General features: G+C 39.0%; 1 protein-coding gene across 3 annotated transcripts; it reads right to left on the bottom strand.

The window, feature by feature from the left end:
* Positions 1-1,224: 1,224 nt before the first annotated feature.
* tmem131l (transmembrane 131 like) lies at positions 1,225-26,885 on the bottom strand. 3 transcript variants are annotated; one of them, XM_023958195.1, is made up of 34 exons: positions 26,654-26,885; positions 25,859-25,932; positions 22,842-22,885; positions 21,129-21,200; positions 18,532-18,655; positions 18,309-18,425; positions 16,687-16,791; positions 12,774-12,851; positions 11,950-12,091; positions 11,682-11,743; positions 11,480-11,585; positions 11,280-11,382; positions 11,042-11,186; positions 10,710-10,880; positions 10,560-10,626; positions 10,336-10,459; positions 10,177-10,246; positions 9,986-10,095; positions 9,830-9,899; positions 9,592-9,731; positions 8,082-8,224; positions 7,811-8,000; positions 7,543-7,728; positions 7,299-7,448; positions 6,689-7,211; positions 6,470-6,579; positions 6,210-6,373; positions 5,198-5,404; positions 4,964-5,039; positions 4,670-4,776; positions 4,449-4,581; positions 4,255-4,307; positions 2,601-2,734; positions 1,225-1,783 (listed from the first exon to the last, which is right to left on the bottom strand). In XM_023958195.1, the coding sequence occupies exons 1-34, from the start codon at positions 26,775-26,777 to the stop codon at positions 1,466-1,468; spliced, it is 4,542 nt and encodes a 1,513-aa protein (XP_023813963.1). In that variant the 5' UTR covers positions 26,778-26,885; the 3' UTR covers positions 1,225-1,465. The 3 variants fall into 3 exon arrangements, with proteins under 3 accessions (XP_023813963.1, XP_023813975.1, XP_023813966.1); XM_023958207.1 differs by having other exon boundaries at positions 1,370-1,783; positions 11,486-11,585; XM_023958198.1 differs by having other exon boundaries at positions 1,370-1,783; positions 21,129-21,197; positions 26,654-26,864.
* Between the last annotated feature and the right edge of the window lie 352 nt (positions 26,886-27,237).

Raw genomic sequence — 27,237 nt, 5'->3', positions numbered from 1 at the left:
ACAAAATTAAATATGTACCTCCGTAGATTTATAAACAGTCATGTGGTGCTGAACACATGAAGTCGGATCCAGGAATCATAAAGGTTGGACACTCTGCATTTTTGGCTGGGTTTGAATATCTTAAAAGTTTATATTTTTAACAAAGACTTTGTGCACAGGTGTATTAAATGTCCTTAAAGCTTCTTGACAAAAAAGAAGACCTAATGTGCCTCTTACCATAGATGAAAGATATAGCTCTGGCTCAAAGTAAAATAAGCTTTGAGGCAGTTCCTTAAAGCTAATTTTGGGTTCCTGTTTGTGAAATGCATTGGTACAAAAAGAAACAGAAACATGAATTATGAACAATAGACAGAAAAGTGAATCTAAATAAGCACTGGAAGCCAGTCAAGCTTTTTTATATTTAAAAAAGGCAGTGTGAAGGACAGGGGGATTAAAACTGCATTTTTTTAACACTAACAATTAAATTGCTTCCTTTGTCTCTGTGTAATTTGATGAAAATGTCTGTTTTAAAACTTGATAGTTTGACATTTCTTCTTTTAGTTTAATACTTCAATTTTGAATTGGACACCTGTGTCTAATATGTACTTTGATATCAGGGGTCAACAAAACCTGCTGACCTTTAAGGACTTTCCTTACCAGTTTGTCTTCTTTGTCCAGAAAAAGCCGTCTTGCCACTCTCTTGGTCTCTTCCACGTCAAACTCCAAACTCTCCTAAAGCTGTTCTCTTTAGGGGCTTTCACACTGCTCCCTCCGTTTAATCCAGATTCGTGTTCATCTACTTGGTTTAGAGTGTGTGAATAGTTTAGAACTAAATTGAGGATTTCTTGACTATAACCTGAATACTGAGTTACAGTTTTTATTTAAAAAAATGAAGATCTGAAAGAAAGAAAAAACATTTGTAGACTCTGAGCCCTTTTGTTCCGTTTTCCACTTAAAAATAATCGGATTTAAATTTCAAAATGTACTTTTAAAAAGGAGTTTGGGTAAATATTATACAATACTAAAATGTTTCTAAAATCTCAAAAATCAAAGACTAAAACTTTAGGCAGCCGTTAATATTCATATTTGCAAAATAGTTATCATTGTGATCTGATGTACGGTATTCTAAATTAAAGAACTACTGAATTTACTGACTTTCTTACAGAACTAGTTGGTCTACAACGTTGAACTATAAACGTTGATTCAGAATATTATCCTCCAAAAGTGAGACATTTTGTAATGTCATTTAGAAGCAAACCAGGTCCTTTTTCTTTATTTTCCATGATCAAAACTGCAAAACATCTAGAAAAATATACAACAAATGTTTGACCTCTCACAACATTTAACGTTTGAAAATTGGAACATAAAAGAAATTTTCACATTTTCCCCATCACTGATAAAAGAACATTCATTTTTATTTCCTTTCTTTGTCAAGGATTCACGTGTTTGCAGTTACTGTTAAGGTATGCGTTCTTAGTTCTCTTTCCTAAACATCTCCGCAGTAGCCGGAGTCATTGGAGAGCTGCGAGTTGGAGCTGCGGTTGGAGGAAGAGTTCCAGATGTCCAGGTTCATGTGGGGGCCGAACGGGTTGAAGCCGGGGTACTGGATTGGACCATAAGGAGCCCCGGGCCCCCGGCTGAAGGGAGAGTGCGGTGGTGTGATGGGTGTGGCTGGGAACACAGGGGACATTGGTCCTGGTCGATCGGGCTGGAAGTGGCGTTGGTACGGCTCGCTCTGAGGGGTCCAGATGGACCCGAACAGGCTTGACATGGGTGACAGGCTGCGGGTCGCTGGGAAGAACGGCTGAGGAAAATAACATTGATGAGAGCAAATCCACACAATAGGCTCTTTGCTGAAAGTATTTTCAATGATTAGGAATTACTGATTTTCTGGCATTAAATCGCAATATTTCAAAGTCCTTGAAATATTTTACAACTGGGATGACAGTTTTTTTATGCTGTCAAAATTAACTCAATCTTAACTTGGAATTGCCTTATTGGTCAAACGTTCAACTACGATGCTTGTTGGGTCAGAAAATGTGAAAAAAATAAAAATAAAAATCAAGGACCATGTAGTTTTTAGAAATGAGAATACAGTCTTTTTTTCATGCCAAATGTTTAATTTCACAGCATTTCTGATTAAAATGGGAAAAAGATAAAAAAAATATTTTTAAATAAAATACAAAAATAACACTCTTTTGAATTTGCAAATGGATTTTCCAGATTTAAATTTAAAAGCTGGTCATAGATATAAGTGTTTTCCAGGATTGACTGTTCATTTACCTACACTTACAAAAAAGAAGAAGAAAAAAAAGACAAATAAAAGAAATTGTAATTGCAGAAGCAGAATCCATTGAGATGTTTAGTAAACTGGAATCAATTATGTAAATTAGCATAATTGCTATAATCTGTCACATTTAAATCTATCACTGTGCAGATAGATGTTCATGAATGTGCACTGTCCCCATTAAATAGATCATAAAAGACCGGGGATATGGTTTAAGTGAAATATATTTGGATTTTAGTCAGTGCAGTGCCTTTTAATGAGTTAACAATGCTCTATTTTTATACGCTTGAATTTAGCAGGTGACTGTGAGGAGTCAGATGTTGCAAAAGGTTACCTTGCTGCCCACACAGGCCGCAGAGTTCCAGGTTGTGGGCGGTTTCCGAGGTTGCTCCTCATTCCAGCTGGGCTGATTACCTCGAATGTCGCGGCTCTCTTGGTGAGGAAAACAACCGGAAAAGCCTCCGTTGTCTAAAATAAAAACAAAAGGAAACAAACCTGATAATCTTATGCCTCATTGAGTTCTTGTTTTTAAAATCCAATGGTAGAAAAGACACATGAATTATTATTGTATAGACCGAGTAAACTGAGCAGAACGGACAGAAACGTGAATCTGAATTTGTGTACCGGTAGCAACAAATGTGACACGAGACGATTTTCTGTGATCATAGTTGACCCAAAGCCTCATTTGACTTATGATTCTGCAAGCTGTTCCATTCAAATAAGTGATAGGTCTGTCCTAATCATCACAGAAACATTTCAACTGTGAGCGAAAGAATGTAGAAAAAACAATCCAGGAATCACACGGTATGATTTTATGTGGTGAGTTTATGTGCACAAAGGTGCAGAAAAGAAATATTTAGTCTAAAACAAAAGGTCACCTCAATATTTATACCTTAAATTTATAATGTAACTCTAATTGTCAATGGCAGAAATCAAACGTTTTCTGTAGGTTTTCACTAGTTTTTCTTTTTCACACTGTAGCTGCTAATTTGGCCCTGCTCTCTTCAGGTCATTGAACGTTCTCATGTATTTGTACCCCACCAGGGGAGATCTTGCACACAGACCCAGGTGGAGGGAGATTGTCTGTGATCTTGTATTTCTTTCATTTTCTAATAATTGCTCCATCAGTTGATCTCTTCTCATCAAGCGGCTTGTTTATTGTTCATCTCAGTCTTGATCAGGTGAACAAGCTTGTCCCTGGTGTCCCGAGATAGCTCTTCGTCTACTTTTGTTCATTCTGTCTCTCACATCTGAAGTGGGTCTATGATGAACATTATAGACTTTTTTTTTTGCACAATTGGTGAATGAAAAACACAATTTTGCCCCCCTGTAAGCAATGACCTGGACTGCCAGAGGGGCTGCATTAGAAATAGTTAGTTCTTCTAAAGCTCAACCATCAACATAGATGTTTACATCATTCAACAGTAAAGAGTCCCGGTAAACCTCGGGTCAATATACCGGTAAACTAAAGATAAACAAACAAATATATAGACACAGAAAATGAGATCTTTTTCTCATCTGTCCATCCTAAATCCTGCCTCAATATTTTTCAACATAGAATAAAAGTGGCAGATGACAAAGTTAATCTAAACTGAAAACAGAATTATAGAAAGGATTTTGTCATGTCCAAATGAAGTCTTATGATCCAGAAAAAAGGGTTTTATTTCATCTGTGCTACCTCAAATTAACCAAAGAAGAAAAAAAGGGAAAGACTTACAATTTAAAAAGTTTTTAAAAAATGGATAAATAAATCCCAAATCTAAAGTCCAAAGCAACTCAGTGTTTCATTAACCGAACCCACACAATCTAAGTATTACTAAAATTGTAAATATTGAAAAGGTCTCCAAAAAAGATTTTATAAAACCGAGTCTGAGAATATTTGCTTATTAAGGTGAAAACATTTTATCTATATATATATTTTTTAATCAAAAATAGATCAAACACAATGTTTTACACAAACATATCAGGCAACCAAAGAAATCGTGTACCTGTGTAGTTGGGGGGATTGTTGCCATTCCTGTTTGCACTGCTCCATGTAAACCTGTAGAAATAAAACAGTTTAGCAACAGAAGAAAAACATCTTAAGATCTATGACATTTACACCGCAACACATTTGTCCCACTCCTCTTTATTCCAAGCACCAGGAGCTGACTTAGATAAACATGGATTGTTTTGCTCGTACCCATTATAGGACCCAGAGGCTGCAGGCTGAGCGATGTAAGGCAGAGCTTCAGTGGTGTTGTATCTGAACTCGTTGGTTAGAGGGATGGATAACGCTGAAAAAGGCTCTCCAGGTGGGTACTGACCGCTTTGTTCTGGAAGAGAACATAAACTCCATCAACGCAACAGAGAAAAGACAAAAATTGTGTGTGTTTACACAAAACTTCACGCTGCTGTCTTTACCCATGTTTTTGTCCATTCCAGCAGCAACAGCAGCAAAACTTGGCATGAAGCTGGGAGCTGGAGTCTCTGGGCTTTGGCACGCGTCGTTATGGTATAGGCTGTTCATGCTGGGGACATCGAAGGCAAAGACCAGCAAGATCCACCATCAACTTAGCAAATTTAAGTCTGTGTGTGTGTGTGTGTGTGTCATTTTAAAAGAGTGGGCATGGCTTTCTTCCTATGGGCTGAGATTCTGCAGGGATTTGTAACATAGATGCACAACGATCTAATCAAGCTTTATTTAGCTGCTAATACCTTAAAGTCTTGTAGTTTGCGTTCACCGTCTGGTAGTCTCTTTCTTGAGAGTAGCTATTGTACTGCATAGAGTCTCCTGAAAGAGCAAAAAGAGATCATCTAAACAGACCAAACTGCAACAATTGATGGTGATTTTATTTTAGAATTTGGACAAAAACCCAATAATTGATTACTTCAAAAATGTATTATAACACAGAATATCTCATGAACAAAAAAGCATGTGGTGCCTCGTACGTTTTCTGGATGAGGTAGAGCAGGTTTGTCCTCGTGCACTGTGCTCCTTGTCTCCTTCTATGCTGCTGGCGCTGCTCCAGCTGCCCCAGCTCCCTCTGCTGGTCCTGGAACTGCCTGTGGAGCTGCCCGAGTCCGAACCCGACTCGCAGACGCCGTCGGCACGCCGCTGAGCTTGGCACTTTCTGTGAGTGCGAGCAGGACACACACCTGTTGGAAATCAAAGGGCGTCATTGTGGTTAAAGCCATAAGTTCCATCAGGTGGATCAGGTTTCAGCGAAATGTCCTCCTTTTTGGATTTAAAGCCAGAGACTAACAGATGGCATCATATGTGGAAGTCGTCAAACCTCATGGTGACAGAAGTAAATCTAAGTTAATTTTATCCATTTACAAAAAAAATCATTTCTAATTTAAATCCTGAAATTAGTTACAAACTTTGATATAAAACATATTTCACAGCCAAAGTAGCTTGATAAATTAGACATTGTGCTGTGTGGGGCTGGATATGGCCGTCCAAGTACTGACCCGATTCCATTTTGATTCACAAGTTACACAACTCAGATTAGGATCCAACACAACTTGATTAGATTTCTATTTATTTTTGGGAGAATTCCACTCAAAACCAATAAAGTTGAGCTAACAAAAACAGAAGCAATGATTTAAAAGGAACAAAAGTGGAACTGTCATTAATACATTTAGAAATTCCCACAATGAAAGGAGATTTTACCCTGAAAAAGAAAAAAAGCACCAACGAACCACTACTGCTTTTTATGGGGTTAATAAGTTGGTTTTAATAACCCACTTTCAAGGCTGTGAATAAATAGGAATACATTTTGTGCTCTTTTAATAACACCAAATACTCCTACAATTTTTCATTTTATCATCACTTTACTGCAGTTAAAATCTTTGTTTCTATAAAGTACTTTGAAGTTTAATAAATAAAGCTGAGGGGATGCCAAGCTCCGTTTAGTGAGAACTTCTGGCAGTTGCTGGAACATAGAAGGTGGATACGTACCATTCTGTTTGTGGAAGTTCTCTGAATTCAGTCCTGGTTTCAGGTCGTCTGCTTTGAAGCTGCACCGGTTCCTGCTGCGGGTTCCACAGACACCGTGGTCGCCTGTTTTCCACTCTGTCTCTTTGTCTCTCTCTGATGTTAGCAGCCCATTGAGCTCAGGGGCGCTGCAGAGACAAACAGAAATTCACAGTATTTGTTGAAATTTTATTTAGACAGCTTTTTTATTTGAACTGAACCCATATCAGGAAGCAATACAACACCTGGAAGCATTTTCGGTTTTTCTGCGACTCTTCTTTGATTTATTTCCTGTTGTCGGGAACATCTCTGTACCTTGTCCCTTCTTTTTCTGGCCTTTGCTTTCTTCTATTACCTAAAACCAAAAAAGGGAGTTGGGAATATTTGTCTGTAATTACAGAGTTTGAGGGACCTTCAAACAGAGAAAAACACATGGAGGAATAGATCCAGCAGCGTTTCCTTACCTCTGGCTCAGAATTGTCCCTTTTTTCAGAATCCATTTTTTGTGCATAGTGCTCTGTGCAGCTCCTGTCCAAAGGACTGTAAAACAGCAGAACGGGTCTGGATCCTGGATCCAGAGAGGCGTCTGTGGGGAACTCAGCAGGGATTTCCATGGGAAACATACCGGCTGCTGACACCATTTCCTCCATAGAGCTCTGGAGATCGTCTGCCTTATTGTCCAGCTCATCAATGAAAGCAGGGTTATTGTTGCAGGGGTCTGGAGTGAGAGGACTTTCAGGAGTCAGCTCTTCATGCTCTTCATCCACTGAGGCGGCTGCAGCGGTGGAGGTGCTGGACTTGTACTTGGAGTAATAGAGGGAGACTTTGTGTTTCTTTGGCTGCTGGGATGGAGAGACAGAGGAGCTCTTCTTGGAGGATTGTGGGCGAAGGGCAGGGGTGTTGGCTAACACTGGCGAGCCACGCCCCTTCCCCTTGTCAGATGTGTGACAAGTGTCCACATAAGTCTTGCAACTTCCCTTTGTTTTACTGCAGAATAAATAAATGACACGTTTCACACAATAAATATTTGCATGTGTGTGATGTTTCTGAACTTAATAGAGTAGCTGTACATACTTTACTCCGTTGGGTGTAACATTGTTGACGGAGCCGTTGTCCCGGGACAGGGCAGAGGTGTGGTTGCTCCTTAAGCTAGGTGTTGAGAACTCCGTGAGGATATACTGTGCCTGATAAAAAGCCATCAGACACACACCAAACAAGGAGAAGCTGCAAAAGAAAATAATTTTGAGATCATTTGACCCTATAAGTCATTGGAAAAATAAAAGTCTAGCTAATTTAAATAACACTGAGAGCTTCTAACCACGTGAATATGAGGGTGACCACCCAGAAGGTTTCCTCCCAGCTGGGGCCAGGCACCACCTGGGCACAGAGCGGCAGCATGTGGTGGGGGAGCGTCACATTGAGGGTGAAAGGAAAGGTGGTGCCGCGGGAGGTCACAAGGGTAAGGTCCCGAATGACCCAGGAGGAGGTGAAGTCTGGAGTAAACCTGAAAATCAACCAAACAGGAGCCGTCAGCTTCCAGGAAGTCAGGTGCTGAAACCGAGTGTATGGCGTGATGTTTGACATACGCTATAGTGATCTCAGAGGAGGTGTTCTGCTCAAGGCTGAAGGAAGGACACTGCAGCACCTCGAAGCCAAACCCCTGACACTTGTAACCATTAATGTTCATGGAAATGACGGTCAGAGGAAGCTGTCCTGCGTTCTCCACCTTGAAACTCTTTCTGATGGCAAAAAGGGGCTTGCTGCTGCTGCGCAGACCTGATGGAAGGATGCAATAACATAACTCATTCTGATGTTTTCCACAAAAAAGGAATCCTCAGGTTCAGACTAAAATCTCACCATCTCGACAATCCATCAGAGTTGACTGAGGAACATTGAAGCGTAAGGAGGCCGCTGGGCCGGGCAGCTTGCCTCCAACTCTCAGCAGCTCTTTGGCTCCGTGACCTTTCACTGTCACCATGTCAAAGACAGTCAGGTTGTTCCTGGAAGGCAAAGACACAAATCACTGCAACACACCTTGGTGTGTTTACCAATCAACCTGTAAAAGTCTGCAAGCTAAAGAGATAAATATTGAAAGCACTGTTTTCAAAAGAAAAAACAAAGAAAGTGTTGATATAAAAAAAAAAACTTAAGATCACATGCTCTCTTCCATTTTAGTTATAAACAGAGATGTGAGGGTTCCACTACAAGAATGCAACAGATTTCAAAACTAAATTTGATAGCAGTGCTAAAAATGACTCAGGGTAAAACCAACAGAGGCAGAAATCTTCATCTGTGAAAGAATGGAGTCAGAACTCTTTCAGATAAAGGATGGTCATGACTAAAGCTTGGTTGCATTGAGATTTTTATACGAAAGGGGCAAATGTAGATGCAGAATGTGCAGAAAGAAAGTCAAACATTTCACCTGTACAGTGACCTTCAGGTGACCTACACTGTTTCTCTTTCGGCTTTTCCCATCTGGGGTCGCCACAGCGAACGAGTCACATGGGAAATTTGGCAATGTTTTACGCCGGATGCCCTTCCTGACGCAACCCTCTCAAAGCAACCGGGCTTGGGACCAGCATAGAAGTAGAGAAGGGAACAGGGAGCAGCCCGGAGTTGAACCGGGGTTTCACGGATGGAAGGCACCGCAAACCAGCACGAGCTAAACCGGCTCTCAGGTGACCTACACTATGCATGCTAAACATATCTTCACTTTTATTTGAAAATATTTGCCTGTTTTGTTGAGACCACTACATTTTCAACTTTCACCCAGCGTATCATGAATTCATTTTGTGTCAATGAAACCAACTCAAATGGTTCAATAGACTCAATGTCTGTTTTTCACTTCAAGTCCAACATTATTGGACATCATCCAGCAAATTCAGTCCAATTGCACTTATTTCAAACACACTGTAACAAAGTGGGATTAATTATAATTTTGATATACAGTGTTCCCTCTATTATTGCAAAGCTTATGTACTAAAAATACCCGCAATATGTGAAATCCAAAATAATACATTATAGATGTTTTAAGGTTGTTTACCCACCCCCCACCCCCACACAGACTTTTTCACGTTTCTTTCTTAGTTCTAACCGTCATAGAAGACTAAGTGTAGTACTATAGAAAGATTTATGTAGATGTGGCAAACTGCGCACATTCTGTACAGGAAACACGGCACAAAGAAGGTTGACTGACAAGCTCAACAGCCAATCCGGACGCAGCAAATGGTGCGCTGTAGGAACAAAACAAAAAAACTAGCAAAAAAAAAAAAAAAAATTCCACGAAAGGTGAACAACGTTTTAGCTAGGAACCAGTGTATTTTTTAAAAGAAACTTATAAAATATATAACATAAAGATGAATGATACCTGATAACAAGAATAGTGGTGGTGGGTTTGTGTTCTGAGGGGGTGAAGACCACTGACACTTCCCTGACCTCCCACGGCTGCAGCAACAGACGAAGAACTCCCTCTGGTCTAATGTCTAATGCTCCTTCGTTCTCAATCGTCTTTGAAGAAAGACAGATTACATATGCTGGATTAGCGCTGAACCAAGCACAACAGAAGAATGACTAAATAGGTATTTGTTCAATAAAAACAGTTCTACCTTAGGGGGAGGCGCCAGCAGTAAAAATTCTGATGTACTGATGTTGACGTTGAGGGGATTTATTTCAAACCTGTTAGACAAAAACAAAGGAAACACTCAGACCAAACATTTAAACTTTAGAAGTTAGTTTTCTGTAATATCAACAAAATATTTTACCATTTGTTTAGTAGGTCCAAAGCTTCTAAAGGAGAAGGGTAGAGGGAGAGGATTCGAATCTCCACAGACACAACAGACGACGAGGGATTCTTCAGAGTTAATCCCTTTACCTGGAAAAATACATTCCTTACATATTATGCAAACATCTGTAACTACAAAATATATTCAGTTAGTTAGTAAAAGTTACCCACTTTGCTTTCATTGACCGCTGTGGCTCCAAAGTCTAGAGTAGAGGATGGTTCAACTGTGAGTCTAGGCCACCTAGAAAGACAAAAGTATCAATTTTAGCTATGATATCAACTCTGTGGGACGAAGCATGAAGCACATGTGTTCATGAGTCTGTGTTGCACCTGCACGAGGGTTTGTTTTCACAACTCTGCCACTGGGAGCACAGCTCAGAGGCCAGCTTGCTGTCCACCGCCCAGGATGAGGAGGAAAAGTCTGGGAGAAGAGAGCGCTGCCACTCCGAGTGACCTAAAGGACATTCAGTCGAAATAAAATTAAAAAACAAAATATCTCCAGAAATGAAGTTGCTGTTTTTAGCGATAAAAGAATTTGAGTTGATCAGTTTCACCTTTTTCAGATAATCTGAGAGGACAATGGTGTCCGCACTCTCCTTCAGCCTCAAACACCACTTCCCCCTGACGGCACACAGCCACTTTGGGTTTATTTCTCACATCTCCTCATGATCTCACTACTTTACACATTAGAGACAATAGTGTACCTTGGAAGAAGTAGTATGGAAGTAGAGAGGAATATGCAGCGTGGTGCCCAGGGTAGTATCCAGACTCAGGGTCAACATCTGGTTGATGGGCACGGCTGTGTTTAGCAGCTGGAGGGATAGAATATGCCAGCAGCCAGAGGGAACTCTCAGAGGCCTGCTGAAGTTCATCACCTGACAGACAGGGGGCGACAGAGACCATATGTTAAAATCTGCACCAAACATTCAACTAAAAATGGCTGAACAAGTATAGTAGGAATCCACATGCACAAAGTGAATTGGCTAAACAACATTTTCCAACATCTTCCATTCCCACAGGACACACCCAGGCCCACCTTCACTAAGCCCTGCAGCTTCTCTGAAAGGCTGGCATTCAACACAGTGAGCGGCACATGGAGAGGATTGGTGAACCATACGTCCACCTCGTTAGCATTTTTCTGTTTGACCTGAAAAAGACTGAACAGGTCCGCCACCCTCCATCTGCAGAAAGCACCAACAAACACTGTTAGCTAGCATTTTGTTGCGTTACAGGTCATCAGTCGAGCACAAATGAGGCCAACTTCCTCTACTTACCTGTGTGTAATATGTACTCCAGGGAAGTTGTAGGTTGTCCGATTTACCATTATTTTTAAACTGATATGATTTATGCATTTCTGTCCATGGCCTGACAAAGAACCTGGTGGAAAAAAAAACACAAACCAAAAGATTTACCTCTCAATAAATTGCTTTAGGAGTTAATGGAAAATGTACATGTACAATGAGAGTAAAAATACCTTTACATGAGAAAGCAGCTACTTCTGTGAAGTTTTTTGCCTCTGGTATGAGAAGAACTTGATTGATGTCCAGGTTGATCTCTACTTTTGACAGGACCTGCATGTCCTTGAAAGACAGAGAAAGAAAACATCTTTAAGAAACTGCAATCATTATGCATTCTAGCTCTGATGAACCTAAACAAAGGATAAAAATGATGCTCACCTTTATATAGAGCTTTTTTCCACCAGAATTTAACATATAAACTCCTACTTTAGCGTTCCCTTCTGAAAGGCAAAACAGATATATTCATAAAAAATGTATCAAGATTCATATGAAAACAAAAAGCATTTTGCGGTTTTGCAATATTTGCTTAATCACCAAATCAAATCTTTGCTCAAAGCTGGACTTTACACTTAACAGCAGTGACTTTGTAACTTCCTGCCACACTTGCTAATGGTCGCTTTTGGAACCAAAGGTCAGCCACACTCACCTAATGCAGAAGGAGCGACAAACATGAACAAAATGTGCTCAATGACGTAGGGCTTAAGCTTGTCCAGGTCAGCGGGCCGGTCGCCCCGAGCCGACAGATTAATCTGCATACTGAGGCGCTCCTCCTTGTGGAGGCACGACCCCTAAAGAAAGAAGAGAATAAAGACAAGAAACTAGAAGCATGAGGAGAGGATCAAGATGCTTGACCATAATAAAGATGAATTATGATCATAAAAAAGGATTTATTTGTACAGCGTTTTCTCGCGATGTCATGGTTCACCTTTTCATGCTCTCGCAATTTTTTTAGAGCGTTTTTCCCTAAACAGCGCACTGTGTTGTCTTGGTTGACATTTTCAATCAATTTCTGTGCCGTGAACCCTGTCCAGTGTCCAGCTAGTAAAATTTACGCACATCTTCCATTGCAAGCAGATCTTTGTTTTCATTCTATAATGCTGAACCTTTTTTACTACAAAGGTTTTAACTTTGATAGTTTAAACAAGACAAGTATAAAAATGTTCATGTCTGTCTGAGAAAAGTGTATGAAGTGTGTAGTTAAAACACTATACATAATGTAAAAATAAAAATGTTTTCTTTTTGAGTTTTCTTTACCACATGTTATTTTTAAAACGTAACTACCACTATGGCTGCATTGCTCTGATGACCATGGATTGTTACAAATATACATTCTATTGTTTTTGCTTTATCTGTATCTTTATGTAAAGGAATGCAAGGAAAATTCTCAATCTAAACGGGCACCCTTAATGTTAATAATATTATATATACAAATGCTGAAATGCTGACGATGCAGAACATAAGGAGAAGTACCTGAGGATTGTTCTGCAAACTCTTGGGTAAGCTGCACTCCAGGAGAAGACCCAGAATAGTGATGTTGGACGCATCTTCCTGTAGGACAATAAGCACCAACACAAGTTCAAACTGTAGATTTCTTTTTTCATTTACACTGTAATGAGTAAGACATAAAGAATCTTGCTGTTTGCAATTACCGTAATTTCCGGGTTATAGAGCGCACCCGATTACAAGCCGCACCCACCTAGTTTCACGTCTTAAACTTCTTTTTAACATACATAAGCTGCGTCAGTGTAAAGCCGCATGCATTAAGCAACATCGTCAGCCTGACAAAGCCTGTCCTGACTTTCAGACTGGGTGTAATTTTTATCTTGCGTCAGCTCATGTGTTCGAATACACCCACATCTGCCAAACAGCATGCACCTCACTTCTGTTCACAAGTTCCTCGGTTATGTTTTTTTTTTTTTTAGTTTTTTTTTACTTATTGACAATTGAGGTATCATACATAAAATTACAAACAGTAACCATATAATCAACATTACATCCCTCAGTTATGATGAGGAAATTTACATCCGCGACACCCCATTTCCCATGAGTCTTAGGGGCTAAAGGCGGGTCCAACCCCCGGCTCGCCACACTGTTGTCAGTGTTTAAAGAATGAGCAAGGAGCAGCAGTGGATGGAGAGGAGAACGGGAGAGCTGCTCTCCTTCCACTTGTGTCGCGGCAGCATTATGGTAGTAACAGGGCTGGTTAAAAAAAAACACACCAGTAAAATAAAGCAGCGGCGACTGAAAAGCGCGCGCCTCAGCGCAGCGCGTGCGTCAGAAGTTTCCTTCCACAACAAACACTGTTGCTCCGCAGATGCTTATGCGCTCCGCACTCGCCGAGCGGGCTCCTTGTCTCCCCTTCCTATCCTCTCCGACACCCCTGGCCAGAGCAATCGGACTTAATACTGAACGTTTTGTGGATGAGGGGCGGATGCGTTGTTACGTGTGGGAGCCTTCAGACTGCCATCGGTCCCGCAGCTCTATGTGAACGAGCAACACATGTCTCCAGCTCAAACGCCGGCTGTGGGGCGGTGTGAGCTTTTCAAAGCAGAATGTCACTCATCCTTAAAAAAACAGTTCAAACAATCACATGGATTTGTGTTTCCAGTCGTGTCCCGACAAAATAAAAGCTGATGTTATTTCCACATATTTACGTTCAGCCAAGCTGCAGATTGCAGCTTTTCCCGCATCGATTCATGTTCATCCAGGCTAAATGTTGTTAGCGCCTGTTAGCCTTCACCTAACCGTTCTTCCGGCTTCGTTCTGCCACAAAAAAGCACTGACCACACAGATTAAAAATAAAATGATGAGCAAACAGGCGCTTCATAATAACCATAACATAACAATAATAAACGTACGTTTAAAAGATCATCTCGTATATTACGGAGCTGCTAAATAGATGGGCTAGTGTCACTGTGACTCTGATGTAAATTCACTCCGGAGCATGCGCTGTTCTCTCTGTCACGCAGCTGACCGGCTTTTCCAAACCCGTTGGTGATGGTGGATTTTTTCACGCTGCTTTTAACGATTGCTTTTAACTTGAAAGCTGCGATTACGTGCACGTTGGGTCTATTGGCACCAAAGGATTCTGGGATGCGACTGGGCATGCATGTTTCTTTTTGTTGAACCATGACTGAAGTGTCTAAGACCTGAAGTAGGGCTGCAGCTATCGATTCTTTTTGTAATCGATTAATCTGGCACTTAATCGATCGATTAATCGAGTAATCGGATAAAACGATTTGTGTGTGTTTTTGAACGACCAAAACAAATAATGCATAACAAAAATGATGTGGTTGTAAAATTAACAAGCATTTGATTTTAAAGATCCGCTCTGATGCAAATGTTACTTTTGGTGTTTTTAAGTTGGTCTTGAGAAAAGAACATTTTGTATGGGGGGGACAGAAGACTTTGAAAGGGTGGCACAACGCCAAAATGGAAGGCCATTCAAAATAAAATAAAAATCAGGAAAACATATTTGATCATTATCATTGTTTATATTTCGTGTAAAAATAATGCTTTTGTTATTTTTGCAATGCTTAAAGAAGCCTCGCGGTCCGCCAAAAGGCGAGCTACCGCCTGTCCCAGCCCCTGCCTCTCGGCGCCCCCTCGATGCTCTTAGCTGAGTGTCCTGCGGGGTCCGAAGCATTTACTTTGAAAAAATTAGAGTGTTTAAAGCAGGCCCGGTCGCCTGAATACCGCAGCTAGGGGCTCTCGCCGCCCGCCCGCGCTGGTCGCCGCGGAGGGGGCGCGGAGCGGCGGACGCCGCCCCTCGCTTGCTGCCAGCGGCAGGCGCGGGACCCGCGCCTAAGGCGTCGGGGTTCCAGCGGTCGCGCAGATGTCTTCTGTTCAGTTGCTGATTCATGGAAGATGTGCTGTTGTGGTATGCCAGCTCTATTTTGCAGTAGAGACACTGCACCTTGTTCTCTTCTTTATTAAGTGTGTAATGATCCCACACTTTGGACAATTTCTGCCGTTTATTTATAGATCTATTCTCCGCCATCGCGCCAACTAAATTCAAAAGTTCCGTCTGAATAAGCGGTCCGTGTGACACAATCAGATCCCTGCGCCGCCCGTATAGTGCGCGTCATAGGAATTTAACGAGGCTTCGAGGCAGAGTTTTTGCCTCGAGTAATTTTTGTAATCGAGTAACTCGAGTAACTCGAGGAATCGTTTCAGCCCTAACCTGAAGTCAAGTCCATGCTGTTTGTCAGCTTAGAGGTGTGTTGGAAAATAATTGACTTGTTGCCTGGAGTTGGATTAAGCATTCAACCCATTCTCTGAGACCGAAAGTACGTTCATGGCAGCCGCCAAATAAATCCACAAATTAGCCGCGTCATTGAATAAGCCGCAGGGCTGTGAGCGCAGGACAAAAGTAGCGGCTTATAGTCCGGAAATTACGGTATTCTGAAATTTGCTTTGGTATTGAGTTTGTAGTTTTTTTATTAGACTCATTACAGACACTAATGAATTTAACTCAAATATTTTTCACACAAATGTTACCTGAAACTTTAGATCGCTACAAGACCTTCTCAATGTAACAAAACTTTGGGGGGTACTAATGAGTAGTCTACTATAATAACACAATCTACCTTTTTTTGTTTAGGTTCATGTCCTTAAGACAAAACTTAAGAAGATCTCTAAAGGTTCAGCTAACACATAAGTTTCACATGCTGGCTGGTAAAGTCAGACATTTTCAACAATGTCACAATCTGAGAAGATCCAAATAAAGTGTAGTCTGAACCACTTCCTCTGTAAAGTGAGAACAAGTCACAGCTTTGTCAAATTCAATTGGGCAAAAAGAGGACAGAAAAAAAGGCCTTGAATGTCCTCTTTTTTTGTGTAAAACTATTTATGTTAGAAGAAACACAAAAGCTGGTAGACAGAATTGGACAGAAAGCTGAACTTAAGTTGGACGGGCAAACATTCTGTGAACTACTAACAGAAATAAAAAGGCGTTAAATGCGAAAAATAAATCCAGCCTGAGCAGCAGTGTGCGTGATGGTGAAAACTTTAGGTCTGCTCTCTTAAAATTTTGCAACTGCCACCCCACTTCCTGTTGTGGAGGCGAGTCCTTCTTTCAGATGCTTCTAGCACATGCTTAGCCTTACTCTAAAATGATATGAGAGGTAGGCATGACTGTGAAATGTGTACAAATAAATGGTTGTACATGGCAAAACACAAAAAATGTATTGTTGCTACAGGAATAAAAATTCAAAAAAGTACTTGTTTGTGTGATTCTAAAAACTGAAGTGTCTATATGTGTGTGGAGCCCAGTTTATCTTTGCTGGTAGGAAAGGGAAATCAGCCGTTTCCAATGATAAGACACTATTTACCATTATGCCCAACTTTCACGAGCTAGTACACAAATAAAACACTATATTACCTGCGTTTGGGTCAGCTTAATGCTTTGGATGTGAGGGAATATCACAAGATTATCCTTTCTTTGGAAAGATTTTAATGAACCTCGGTGACCTCCCACACCAAATACCTGGAAATAGACACAGTTTTTGTTAGCAGACAAAGAATCTGTAGCTCTGACATGAAACATAAGATATCTAAATGACAATAGATAAAAATCGAGTGTTGGATAAATCGGTCTGTGAGGAGTAAACATGCAGTTTGGAAATGCAGCTAAAACTGAGGTTTCACTGTAAACCAAACATTAGGCTTCTGTGATGAGTTTTATGCAGCCACTTTAATAGATGGAAAATATGTGCGCAAATGTGATTAGATTGATTACAGATGATCAAAAATCTAAATCCTTAAAATAAAACGGTCAAAGATAAAATAAAATCCTTTTAGGTTGGAAGCAAGTATTGAAATAAATTGAATTGGAAAGAAGATAGTAAATAAACACAGAAGATGTAATTCTTGATAGCACCACATATTACTGGGTAATCATTAGGCATGAGTTATAAAAGTAATTAATTAAAAAACTGAATTATTAGTTATTCAATTGTTTGGCCAATTCCTTTAAAGAAACATAATCCTTTATTTCAGGTTTTTCTGTAAGTTTTTCTCCTCTAAAGTTTAACCTTAATACAGTTTAAACTAGCAGTTATAAGAAAATTATTTCATCTTCTAACAAACTGGTTTTAAACGGAAATGTGAAAACTGAATCAACATTTCTAAACCAAATTATGAACATGCATCACTGTGAGCACAAGTGCACAGTGATTTGTCTGTCCAAATATGTTTGTACAAGCAATTATGTCATGAAGATAGCACCATTTTATTTTCTTGCTAATCAATTTATGAATTACTATCTTCAATAGAGTTGACATAAAGTGTTCACTCGTTTATCGCAGAGGTTATGTTCCATACATAACCCGAAAGAGGTAAAATCCCTAAAGCAGGATTACAGATGTTTTAGGGCAGTAAAACCCCTCATTGCACACTTTATACCATTTTTTGTACAGATATGAACATTTCACATTTTTCTTTCCCGTTTAAACTCAAAAAATTTAAACCTTGATTGGAAAATAAGTCCAGTGTTATGGAATGAAAAGGGTCTGCTGGTGAGCAAAGATTTATGTAACTCTGGCAAACTGAACGCACTCTGTGCAGCAGACACGGCACGGAGGAGATCGACTGATAATGTCTTGATGTAGAACACAATGCATTGTACAAAAAAGACATTCAAAATTTGAAAACAAATTTAAAATAAATAAAAAATAAATAAAAAAGCATGCAAAATTGCATTGAAAAATAATCAGTGAAATCACAATATAGCGAGGTAACGCTGTATCCACCGGTCTGTATTTTTATTTTTATCGTCTTTTCCTTTTTCTTATTACTGAAATTGCTTACAACTAACCAAATCAATCAATCCACAATGAATGGATTCAATATTTTCGCAGAGACAAGATTTTTTCATTCAGACCACACCGGGGGCATGAAACAAGCATATGAGCAGTAATATTTCATTTATGCGATAATAAAAGTTAAAACAGAAAGAAGTGGTAAACTCAACGGGAAAGCTAGTCGTAAGATTTGTAAACTGACCTGATATGACAGCAGCCCTTGAGCTGAAGTGTTTATAAATAACATGTTTTCTATATTGCCCTCGTTTGATGGGAGGAAAATTAATTTAAAAGATGCCTTCCCTCTTGGTGGAATCACCTAAAAACGGAAAGAAAGGAGTTTTACAAGTTATGGCAATAAGAAAAAATTAATCATTTACAAAGCATGAAGCGTCCAGACGTCTGCAGACTTTGTGGAAACTTACACTTTTGTGAAAGGAAGGTATGTAAAAATGCTTGCTGGATGTAAACATTGACAGAAGAGTCACAGAGACCTCCTGACTAGGATTGTGTATATATATGGTTTCAGCTCTTGGCAGCCCCACAGGCCTGTAGACGAGAGAGCAAAACCATATCCAGAAGGTCACTGCAAAAGCTTGAGGACAAAGTCAATAAAAGGGCAAAAGTGCTAAACTGACGGCTTCAAAAGGATCTTTAGAAATCAACCTCTCACAGTACGGTTCCTCCTGACTGACTTGAACCAAATTAGCTCACGTTTCCAGATGACTGCTCAAACTAAATTTGATCTGGCTATAATTCAAACTAGCACAGTGAGCTTATATTAACGCTTAGTGCAAAACTCAATAATCAGAGTATATTTATGCTAAATGATTGATTATTTAACAGTGTGTGTTTGGTTAAAAATGTTTGAGTTAAATAAAATTCTAGAAGAGAAATATGAATAGATTTACATATTTTCACTTCCATTTTATCTTAAGTTCCATAAACATATTGAGGCCATAAACGATGAGCAAAGTTTTTCATCTTCAGATTACGACACTGAGTCAGCAAATAAGTGTCAGCATATGGAGGCTGTGAGTCGTTCTGTTGATTAAACTAAATAAAGCTGCAAGATAGGAAAGTGGGTGTAATCAGACTGCAAAAACCATTTGGTTTGAATCAAGTCCACTTCATTTGGTCTGGATTGAGTCCTGAACCTTGCGTTTGGTCTGGATACAGATCGCCGTCAAGCGGGCTTTTCCCGTTTCGAGCCAAACTCTAAGCAAACCAAATGTGTCCAGACTGAATAAACCCTAAAACCCCAAACAGCTACAAAAGCTGTTGATTGTAGTTACTGTTTAAGCAAAGACACTATGTTTTGCTGTATACTATGAAGACATTACATCACCAACGGACAAACAGCTTTTTTCTTCATACTCAGATCAGAACAAACTCCAGGTTACTACACTCAAAGATGGAATGAGAAATATGATAACCAGTGCCTGACATCTGGAGGAAAAAAACTAATAATCCACAACGAGTGGTAGGAAGAGCAAAACATAAATGGCCACAAAGGGAGAATCTGAACAGTATATGTGCAGTTTAGCTTTAAAAGTATAAAATGTTGCAAACATTTCTATTTCAACAAAACCTAATAAAGGAAGGTTACTTTGAATCATTGCAAGAATGCACCAAACCTGTTTTGTAAGAATATAAACTATGTACAACCAGCTCTAACTTAACAATGCAAAGACCTGACATATATGTCACTCTGGCCTCAAACGAAGCTGGTTTCACTTCCTCTTTCCAACTTCACTTTCAATTTTAGTGACTGCACTGCTCAAAAGCTGTACGATAAAACATAAATTTAAAAATACTTTTTTGTGCCACTTTTGTCTTTACACAACATATTTGGTCTAAAAGACCTACATTTTTTCTAGACCTGCTGGTAAAGTGAAAAGTACAAACAAGAGTTCCCAGAGTTCTTACAGAAAAGAGGAAACCACAGATCATATGTGGAACTTGGGTCTCATAGTTTCTTTCTGACTCGTAGCCCGTTTGTTTTTTTAAGCTTTTACATTTTTTCACGTGCAAACGTTGAATCCACTTGCGATCCGGGACGCCTGGTTTCTGCATTCCAAACTACTCATATAAAATATGACTAAATGATTATGGACAACTTTACGTTTAATAGGAGCTCTTGGGACTGCAGCCCAGCCACAGCGTCAAACTCCTATTGTTTGTATGAAAGAAACACTTTTACTCCTTTAGGTGGAGCCAGTTTCTTTTGCACACTAAGCTGAAAGGCAGGGTTACTGCTATGCTTTTCACTTTCTTCTTCAACAGTAAAAATACCTTTATGTTTAGTCGAAAACCTTCTTTTTTTTAGTATTACTTCAAATAAAATGATTTGTAAACTTCGTCAACATAGCAAACGTTTGTGCATTCCTCTTTTAGGGAACCAGAGTGTCCTGTAATTTTTCAAAGCTGTCTAAAGCAATAGGAATTTCACTATTTTATGAGGTTGCAACACTAGTCAAAGCCTGAAGGTAGTCAGTTCTTTAATGCGTCAGCCATTCAGAAGTCAGATTTAGGTTACTTAAAAAAACAAAATACAACCAGAAGACTCAAAGACTTGTTTTTATACAGGTCAATGAAAAATGTTCCTCTTTTTGAGTCGTTTGGTGGTAAATCCTGCAGTGCGAGTATGTTTCTGAACAGGAGGGAAGGTCTTATTCATAAAGGTCATGTGTGAAAAATGCTCTGACGTGTAAAAAATCCTCCAACTATACAGTATTTGACAAACATGATAAACACCAGATGTTTTTCTATAGAAACTATTCAATTTCAATATTAGAAAGACAAACTGTTTCGTAATCATTAATGTTTCTAGACTGAACCTCGAAAACCGTTGTTCATCAAATCCCAGACTAAATAGACGTTAAGATGTTAAAATCAGGATTTTCTGTCTTTGTTACAATATTAGGGAATGTGACTAATACTCATCATCAATACCAGTAGAGGTGGAGAAACATCTATTTTTATTCAGCATATGAAAGCAGGAAGTTACAGCAGCACTCACTGTGTCCCAAACTCCAAAAGTGGGGGCTGAAAATGCAATGGTTTGCCCCTCTCCTGTGTATATGGAGAACTGCTGTTGAGGAAAAAATAAGAAATGTGGTTAGAAACCTGTTTTCCTGTATTTTTTTACTATTGGAGAAAAGTATGGAAGAAATTAGTGTTAAAACTATTTAGTTCTGCTATTCTAAACATCTTAAAGCAACACTGCACCTTTCTTTGTACAAAATGAGAGCGTCTGGAGGAGCCTGTCCTGTCTTTGCTCAATAAACAGGGAAGGGGTGATGGCAGGCCTGCTAAGTACCCGATAACCCTCAAGGTCTACACGTGTAGGGGGTTCATCAGGTCAACAATCTTTCAAATGCTTTTCTGCCAACACGTCTTTGAATTTTACGGAAAAAAGGTGCTTTACCAAGCAATTACTGTTTACTAATGACAGATTATGAACCAAATGAGGCAACAGCTCTTCAGCTACAAAACTATTTATTTAAATAATCTTTTGCTGTCTGCTTTGTTTTTAAAAAAATTCAACCTGAGCTAAAATCAGAAGATGACTTTACCACACTTTATTTACTTTTTTAAGTTAGAAAATACGCGATTTTAACAGGGAAACATAACTTCTGTAAGGACTTCTTTAAAAAATGTGAAAAATCTCTCAGTTTTGGACTTTAGACAACTTCAGACGTGAATTTGGGCTATACAAATAAAAATGAATTGAATTGAATTTAAGTAGTCAAAGTCCTTGGATTAAAAACACGAAAAACCAACCTGTTGATACACGACTAACAAACTCATAATTCTTTTCTAGTCGTTTTTAATTATAGCGTCAAGCCAAATGTTTAATATCCCACTAAAGAAACTGGCTTAAATGTTTACTTCCAGATATCAATTAGTTTTCACGACATGCATCTTCTCTTTTTTAAGTTTTAGTGATATGTTTATCCTGATATACACATGTGTATTAGTAGCAACATGGTAACAATCTAACGCATGACATTCTCAATGATCTTTCTATGCAGCAACATAGTACAAAAAAAAGAAGTACCGGTATATGTGTGGCTAAAAAAGTACTGAGAATAACTCTTAACATGAAGAAAGAAAAAAAGAAAATCCTCTGAATTTCTTTGCTTTTGAACAATTAAACATTTAATATCAAAACAAAGTTGATTTCCACATGAAATCAACTTTTTATCGAAATATTTCTGAGAGAACAAAGATTCCAGGGAAAGACAGACCTTCCTTTTTTTCCCTCTCAAGGAGTTCTAAAATTAGTCAGGAATTTGGTTCTGTGCCTCAGTAAGAGACTGCCCCCCCAACCCGTCGCTTTACCAACATAAACAATATAGCCAGCATGCAGGACCAGACTTTAAAAGGGCCCATTTTTTCTTGCCTCATTTTGGTTTATTACACTGTAACAAGCTATGATTTGCATGTATTCAAACATATTCCTCTACAGCTCAGCTTCTGTTCTTTACATCTTTGTATGCTGCCATAATCTACATGGAACACCACAGCAAAGACATCCTTTCCAGTTGACAATCTTTGTAACAGAATCTCTTAAATGGCTCTGCGTATCTCAGTAATGAGGAATGTCTGAACGTCTATCCCTTTTCCCCAAGGGTAATAAGTAATGCCATTCTATACAATCACTGAATGATTAATGTGTAATTTTTCCTGTAGCAATCTGGGATTGCTTAAAAAATAAAAAAGGGTTTACCTTTCTTCTAGAGGGACTCCATCTCTCCTTCGTTCTTTCTCCCCCTGAAAATAAACAACAAAACAGTTTATTGTACTCCAGGCTTACAGTTTGTGTTTTGATTTGTTTTTGTTTTTAAAAAGGGTTTATCTGCAGACATGTCCCCCTTAAAACAGCACTGGTAAAAAAAGCAGATTATTTAAGTCATCCACTGACTTTAAAGTAAAGGTGATGCTCCTCACGTCTGATTTTTAAAGGGTTTGTTGTTCTTCGGGTCACATTTGTGACTTAGTTACATCAGGTTTTTCAAATCTTGAAAGATTTCAGCGTCAAAAATGCTGCATTCATACAGTGGATTTATAATTTGGCCCTAATAAAATCATATTGGGATGGTGCGTGAATTACTCCACTGGTGTTTTTCCCACACGCTCACACATAACACAGTAACCACTCAACACAAGTGTGAACAGACTGCTACATTTTAGAGGGATTATGAACGGTTAAAAAACACACTACTATAGACATCAACTACAAAAGGCCACAATCAAAGCACACATCACATTATCTGCACTGTCCTATGTGGGATTTTTCCACTCAGTAAACAAATAAATCACAAAGAAAATACAGTTCAAAGAGACTCATCCATCATTCTTGGAATTGTTTTGAGAAATGCTGGGTCTGATCACTGCAACAGATTTGTTAACGGGTGTAAAAAGCAGGAGCTGCACTTTATTCATAACTCTACTCATGACATTTGTGCACATATGTTAGAGTTAAGCTTTTTTAGCTAACAGAAATATAAATAAAAATGAGAATGAATGGAAAAGTGGATGGAAACACACATAAGCATAAGTGACTGTAATAGAGACTCAGATAGCCACCCTCCTTGACTTATATCTTAAATGTCAATTCCCTCTCTTTATCTGTACATACATCTTCTCTTGAGCCTTTTTTCATCCGTGCTGCACCACCTGTGCACTGCTACGGGTCTTTTTTTTAATCTTTTATATAATACAAATACTTGCTTTGTTGCTGCCACAGCTTTATACATCTTTTTAAAGCACTCAGAATTGCCCGTTTTCATAATAGCAGCTATACAAAAACAAAAAAATCCCCTTTTAAAAAAAAATTTTGTTAATAGGTCTAAATTAGTAGAGAATACATTGATAAAACCTCACCAACTTTGTCATCTTGAATAAAATATTTTATAAAACGAATTTAAAGGTGTAAATCTCAATATTGTTTGCAATAATAAAGAATGGACCAAATGTTTTACTTAAAAGAATATCACTTTTTTTTAACTTACATCTAAAGTAATTTATATTAGTGTATAAGCAGATATAACTGATCTGAAAAGAAGGCTTGGGGTCCAACCATGCTTTGGCTAGTATTTTTACACACAAAAAAATGCCACAAAGTGCAGATTAATATCACTAAAGAACTGCATAAAACTATAATTATTGGAATATGCAAATATAAAAACATGTAGATGAGATCTGCGCATGTAGTTCTGGTTTGATGAAACAACCTTGATGGCTGTGAATGCATCAGCAGCTGCAGCAGACCTTAATGTGTAATCTCAGGGACAGTAAACTAGTTAGCTGCAAACAAGGGATGCAGAGCAGAACATTTATTTACTTCTAGAAAGTCCTAAACTTTCAAAAAAAAAGAATGACTATTTCATTTTGGTATGGAAAGTAGAAGGAACTGGGAAAAATGAGTATGAAAATATCAACATACTTTGTAGATATGAAAAACTTTGAAATTGCAACCTTTTTGTTATGGAAAAACAAATCACAATTTTGAAACTGCAAAACGACATCTCCCCTCTGCAGGAAAGAATAAAGGCGTTAAATTTCTCTATATTAACCACATTTATACAAACTGACAATTATGTAATTACATTTTTTGAGAGAACAACAGATATTTCTATTCAGCTGCACTGAAATTTTAACTCAAAAATACCCAAACTTCCTGTGTTATTTGTTTCAAAAACTAAACAGAATCTTCCTTCTCATGGGAAAGTTATAAAAGATTTATAAATGCTTTTTAGGCATTTATTATTATTATTAGTATAGATTATGTCTGGTTGCTATTCCACACACTCCATCCCTACTTTGCTCAACCCACAAACATAAAAATAAACCAACCTTACAGGTCAGCACCAGTGTGTGAAGACACAAATGACACAACCAATTTAAGAGGTGTCGTAAAACGTAAGGTCGTTGCTGAAAATGATACTTATCAGTACTTTTAGCCAGTTATTATTTGGAATTGACATGGGCTTAAATGAAAACAGCTTAAATGTTCTCTTAAATCCCATAAATAAATCAACAGTATATCAAACTAGTTGGCTTTTTTTTTTTCAAATGCAGACTCTGATCCATCTGTACATGCAAAGCAACCGTTTATGAACTTCAACAGACCTCAAAAATAAACGGACCCAATACTTTCCTGGAAAGCAGGTTGAGCTCCTAATTAACTATTAACTTTGCTTTTGCTTGGGAAGAAAAGCCCACCATGACCAATCAATAACCTGGTTCTGAGAGCCCAGGAGGTGACCCTCCCCTTCTCAGGTGACAAAAAAGTCAGCTGATAACCACATGGCAGGATAGCAGATAGTAAACACTTGACTACTAATGTTAGGATAGTAGGTGCTTCACAACATTAAGGGGAAATGTTTACTAAAAGGTATTCGACCATGATAAAGGAAAGTGCAGATCTACTAAGTAAATATATACCAATGATTTTATTTTTTTTAAATCCTGCAGACTTAGATGGGACTAATTAACAGGTGTCAGTCAAAATCTAGCTTTATTTTGAAATTCTGCGTGCAAATGTGGAAACATAACCGTGATCACCACTTCAGCACAAATACGGCAACACACATGCTTACAAGTATTTAATTCTACAAAAGCATGGTTTCTGCACCACTCAGCCATTCATTCACCAGCAAGCAAGTGTCCCTTCACACACACAGACTCGGTTCCTTCCCACACACAAACGCATCCGACAAAGAAAGAAAGCCCAACAAATACCTGAAGCGGGACGAAGGGATCTGCCTCCTCTGGTTGCCAGACTTCGACCACGCTGGTGGAGATCTGACTCAAAGCTGTGAGGGAGACAAGACATCTTTTTCAGCTGTTGAATGTTTGGCATCGTGACAAAAGCATTTCATCATTGAAATTAAATAGGTATTCAAATCCAGAAAAACGGTGCACGTAGCCAGGTAGTCACATTTTACAATGTTCCAAAGAAATGAACAGAAAGGGAGTGTGTGACAACCACAGACAGGGAGACTTCGCCTGGCTGGGCAGCCTGACAAAGGCTAGCAGCTTGTTTAGCAAAAAAAAAAAAAAACGTTAGCACGGCGGCTACACAACTTAAAGAAAAAAAAATCAACTTCCAGGGGGACAATATTTCAAATTGAGGTGGAATTTATTTAAACTAGAGGTGTGGGGGATAATGCACTAAAGCCCAATTGTTTCTCCTAAGGTGCCGCAGCCCGAGCAGCCGCGGAAATGTCAGAGCAAGTTTCACAGCAACTAGCTAGCAAGAACTAACATTAGCGCACGGTAAACATTAGCCACAATACTTTGCAAGTTGGTAGAAACCAACATTTACTCTCATTAGGTCACAAAAACGAACTCCAAATATTTTTAGCACATTTAAACATTCTTTTCTTTTGTGCAATTTAGCCATATTTGAAGTTTAACGTTTTCATTCAGGTAGCTAACGTTTTTCTTTTTTTTTTGCATCGGTCTCGTTACTGCACACAGTTGTAATGATTACAACTTCCTCCCAAAAGAGTAAAATAAAGGTGTAAAACAAACCTTGCAGCTGAGCTTCCCCGCGTTGTACAAAGGGAATCAACAATTGTATTACTCCTAATAGTACGCCGATCCACGTTTTCCCGTGACACTGGCTGCCTTGGTGGAAGTCCTGTAGCCCCGCCATGCTGCCTTGCCAGCTAGCAGCTTGACTTGTGCCTCGCTGCGTTGGTCTTCCTTGCTCTCAGCGAGCAGGCAGACAGGCAGCAGCATCTCCCTCCTTCTGCCCCCTCCTCCTCCTCCTCCCCGCGCGCCCGCCTGCTGAAGCGCCGCGTGCTCGGTGGGTGTAGCTTCCATCAAACGTCCCTGTTTGCAGAAGCAAGAGGCGACATGTTTCAAATGCCCTACAGCGGGGGGCATTTTTACTGAGGTTTCACGCTGAATCCTTTCTACTCCACGAGACTTTCACTCACAGGTAAGTATTACAATTCACATAGAAAATGTGGATTTAAAATATTTAAGACTCAAATGTTAAACTAGTTTTGTCCAGCAGAATAATACAATCAAATGTCGTTTTTTAAGTAACAGGATTTTTTATTTTATGCATTAAAAAAAGATGTTTTATAAATATTTTAAGCAATTTGTCA

This window comes from Oryzias latipes, chromosome 1 (assembly GCF_002234675.1).
Source record: "Oryzias latipes chromosome 1, ASM223467v1".
Lineage (NCBI taxonomy): Eukaryota > Metazoa > Chordata > Actinopteri > Beloniformes > Adrianichthyidae > Oryzias > Oryzias latipes.
This window is presented reverse-complemented; position numbering and strand designations above follow the sequence as displayed.